Raw genomic sequence first — 2,804 nt, 5'->3', positions numbered from 1 at the left:
CTCTACTGACCAATTTTGAAGTAGATCCGATGAATTCCCTAGGAGGAGTTCAAATACAATGCAAAAAATCGCCAAAAAAGGCTGCGAAATTCAACGTGGCCAACTTTGACGGCACGCCACGGACACGCCCTTCAACGTACATGCACAAATAGTCAAAAGTCAGCCTTCGCACGGTCAGTGCTCGGGCCCTAAAAAGTACTACTTTATGATAAAAAAAATCATGTGAATATCTGTAATATGTGTAAATCAGTCCTGTTCATTGATTTGCAAAATTGGCCACAATTGGGGCGATATACAACACAATCGACGATAAAAAAAACACTCTGAATCGGGATCATTGTGAATGTCCTTACATGGCTTGACTTGAAAAGCTGTTTAGCACGTTAGCATACAGTCCTATACTGATTTCATGATTTAGTTTCAACAGAGGGGAAACGTCGGACCACGCATCTTTCCAGTCATTCCAAAAAGTCCCTGCAAAAAGTGAATGTGATGATGTGCTGCAATAGTATTTACATGTATAGATCTAGAATAGATAGATCGGGAGCTTTGCCCTGCTCCCACTACTTTTGGGTAAAAGCAGTCCTCTGATTTGACTGCCGCAAAACGCAAATTCAATTGCATAATATAATAATAGAATTTAGTTTTTCAGTTATTAGGAGCCCAGATCATATGGCCAGTAAAGCAAACAGTTCTGTCACTGAAGATCAACGATCAGCGTTGTTGAACAGAAATAAATGTAAGTAATAGGGGTTGATGAATGTCCTTTCCATCAGTGTGAACTCATGTATCTGACATCTCTCACTTTTCCTGTCGTTAAAACACTTCATTTCGCTGTTTGGTCGTCTGCCCAATCTGACGTTACTGTAAAGTCATTTATCGCTGTGGTGAAGCAGAACTGCTGTCTCTATTTTTATTACAGTGTGTGCTCATTAATCGACCTCTTACTGCGAGCAGAGAAGTAGAAATCAGGACGGTATTAGTCCCAGTTCCTGTGTTACTTTGTGATGCTTATAAGGTTCATTAATAGAAGGTAAGTCAGCTCCATTTATGTGAATTATTAAGGTTAAAACACTTCAGCTTATATTCTAAAAGCAGGTGTTTTATTTTAGAGCCATATTACAGACAAACATATTGACAGCCTGGTTTCCATAACTGATCATTTCCATCCTCTCTGTGGAGGGTCTGAAGCCACATGTCGCTTCTTTGACCTTCCTTCGCTCTTTGGGTAAGAAAAGAAAATCATCAACTCAGATTTTTGTTATTGTTTGATGTGCGAAATGCAACACAGCAGCTTTTAGGCACATTCACAGTACGTGTTTCACCCAAAAGTGGGCGTGGTCCTTCTGAAGACAAGAGGGGGAGGTATGTCTGCTCTCATGTATTTATTGCACCTGTATAAACAGTAAACAAATATAATACTGATGACTGATCACATGTCTTTACTTCTAATTGATGTTTGTAATATTTGTAATTCTGAGATTTTTTGATGTACCGTGTGTTAATTAAATATCCTCACATGGTCATAGGAGTAGAGTACCGTTTGGTCATCTTCAGTAACATTAAGATTTTAGTGAACATAACAAAATGATACTCGCAGCTCTGTGTTTAACCCATGGGGTAAACTAGATTGGCATGGCTGTGCGGTGCAAAAACACGTAGAGGCTGGCATTAAAATACGGTCGACACTGACGTATATTGCTTCTACTAACTTAAACAAGATAAAAGAGGACATGGTTACAGCAATGCAACACAGGAGTCAAAAGGGTGCAAGTTCTCTTGTACGTCAAAGTTGGAGGGAGAAGCAACGCAAGGATTGTACTGCTTCTGGAAAGACAGACGACTCCTATTAAATGAGACAAGACATTTTAAGGGTAAAGTATTATTATCTCATGTTTCCCTTTTTCTCCCTCTCTTCATTTTCCTTTTCCCTCCCCGACCCTTCCTACAGGCTGAAGATGAAGCTGGATTTGTTTGTGCTGTGTCTGTCACTTTTAGCGTTTTATACCCATTTTTCACTGGCCAAGAGATCAGGAGGAGGCGGCTTTGGGAAAAGCTTTGGCTCAAAGAAGACCTCCACATCCAACCGAGGCAGCACTAACACAGGCCACAAAAATAATCAGGGCTCCAGCTCTCAGGGTGGATACCCCAAACAGCCTGTACACCCCAACCAGGGAGGCCACCCTCCGCAATCAGGCAGACCTGGGTATCCGGGTAGTTACCCCCAGCAGCCGGGTAGAGGAGTTTACCATAACCAGTATCCAGCACAGGGCTCCCCATATGGAGGATATGGAGGTCAGGGAGGTTATGGAGGATATGGTGGTCAGGGCAGTTATGGTGGTGGATACATCAATAAAAACCCAAATAACAACATCCTGAGCCCTCGCTATGGCGGCAGCTTTGGATATGGGGGTCATGGTGTCGGGGGCGGCTCTCCCTTTTCCCGCTCGGTTCAGGCGAATGGCATGTATCCGTCTGATAAATCCAGAGGGTTTGGGCGCAGTGCGGTAATGGCAGCAGCTGGAGGAGCTATGGCAGGAATGGCCCTGGGCTACGGGTTAGGAAGGTTCCCGCGTCCTCACTTCAACTTCCACAGTCCTCAGGAGGAGTACTACTACAACAACTACATGTACAGGAAATATGGTGTCAAGTCTACTGATACCAATGACTACAGCAGAGACTACACGTACAGCCCACCTCCGGCAACCTACGATAGCTACATGGACTCTTGCATGAAGAGAACAGACCTTCTGCCTGCGGAGAATCGACAGCCAAACAACAAACCAGCTGCCACCACCACAACT

General features: G+C 43.6%; 1 protein-coding gene across 1 annotated transcript in view; it reads left to right on the top strand.

The window, feature by feature from the left end:
- Positions 1-1,949: 1,949 nt before the first annotated feature.
- Positions 1,950-2,804, top strand: part of LOC118325167 (pH-response regulator protein palI/RIM9-like) — a gene marked incomplete at its 5' end in the record, with an annotated part of 3,050 nt that continues 2,195 nt past the window's right edge. The window contains 1 exon segment of the mRNA XM_035657742.1: positions 1,950-2,804. Coding sequence (XP_035513635.1) covers positions 1,959-2,804 — 846 coding nt within the window.

The sequence above is a fragment of the Morone saxatilis genome, unplaced genomic scaffold (genome assembly GCF_004916995.1).
Source record: "Morone saxatilis isolate NCDOM2014 unplaced genomic scaffold, NCSU_SB_2.0 Contig16, whole genome shotgun sequence".
Taxonomy (NCBI): Eukaryota; Metazoa; Chordata; class Actinopteri; family Moronidae; genus Morone; species Morone saxatilis.
The sequence above is the reverse complement of the archived record's forward strand: the minus strand, read 5'-3'. Positions and strand labels throughout refer to the sequence as shown.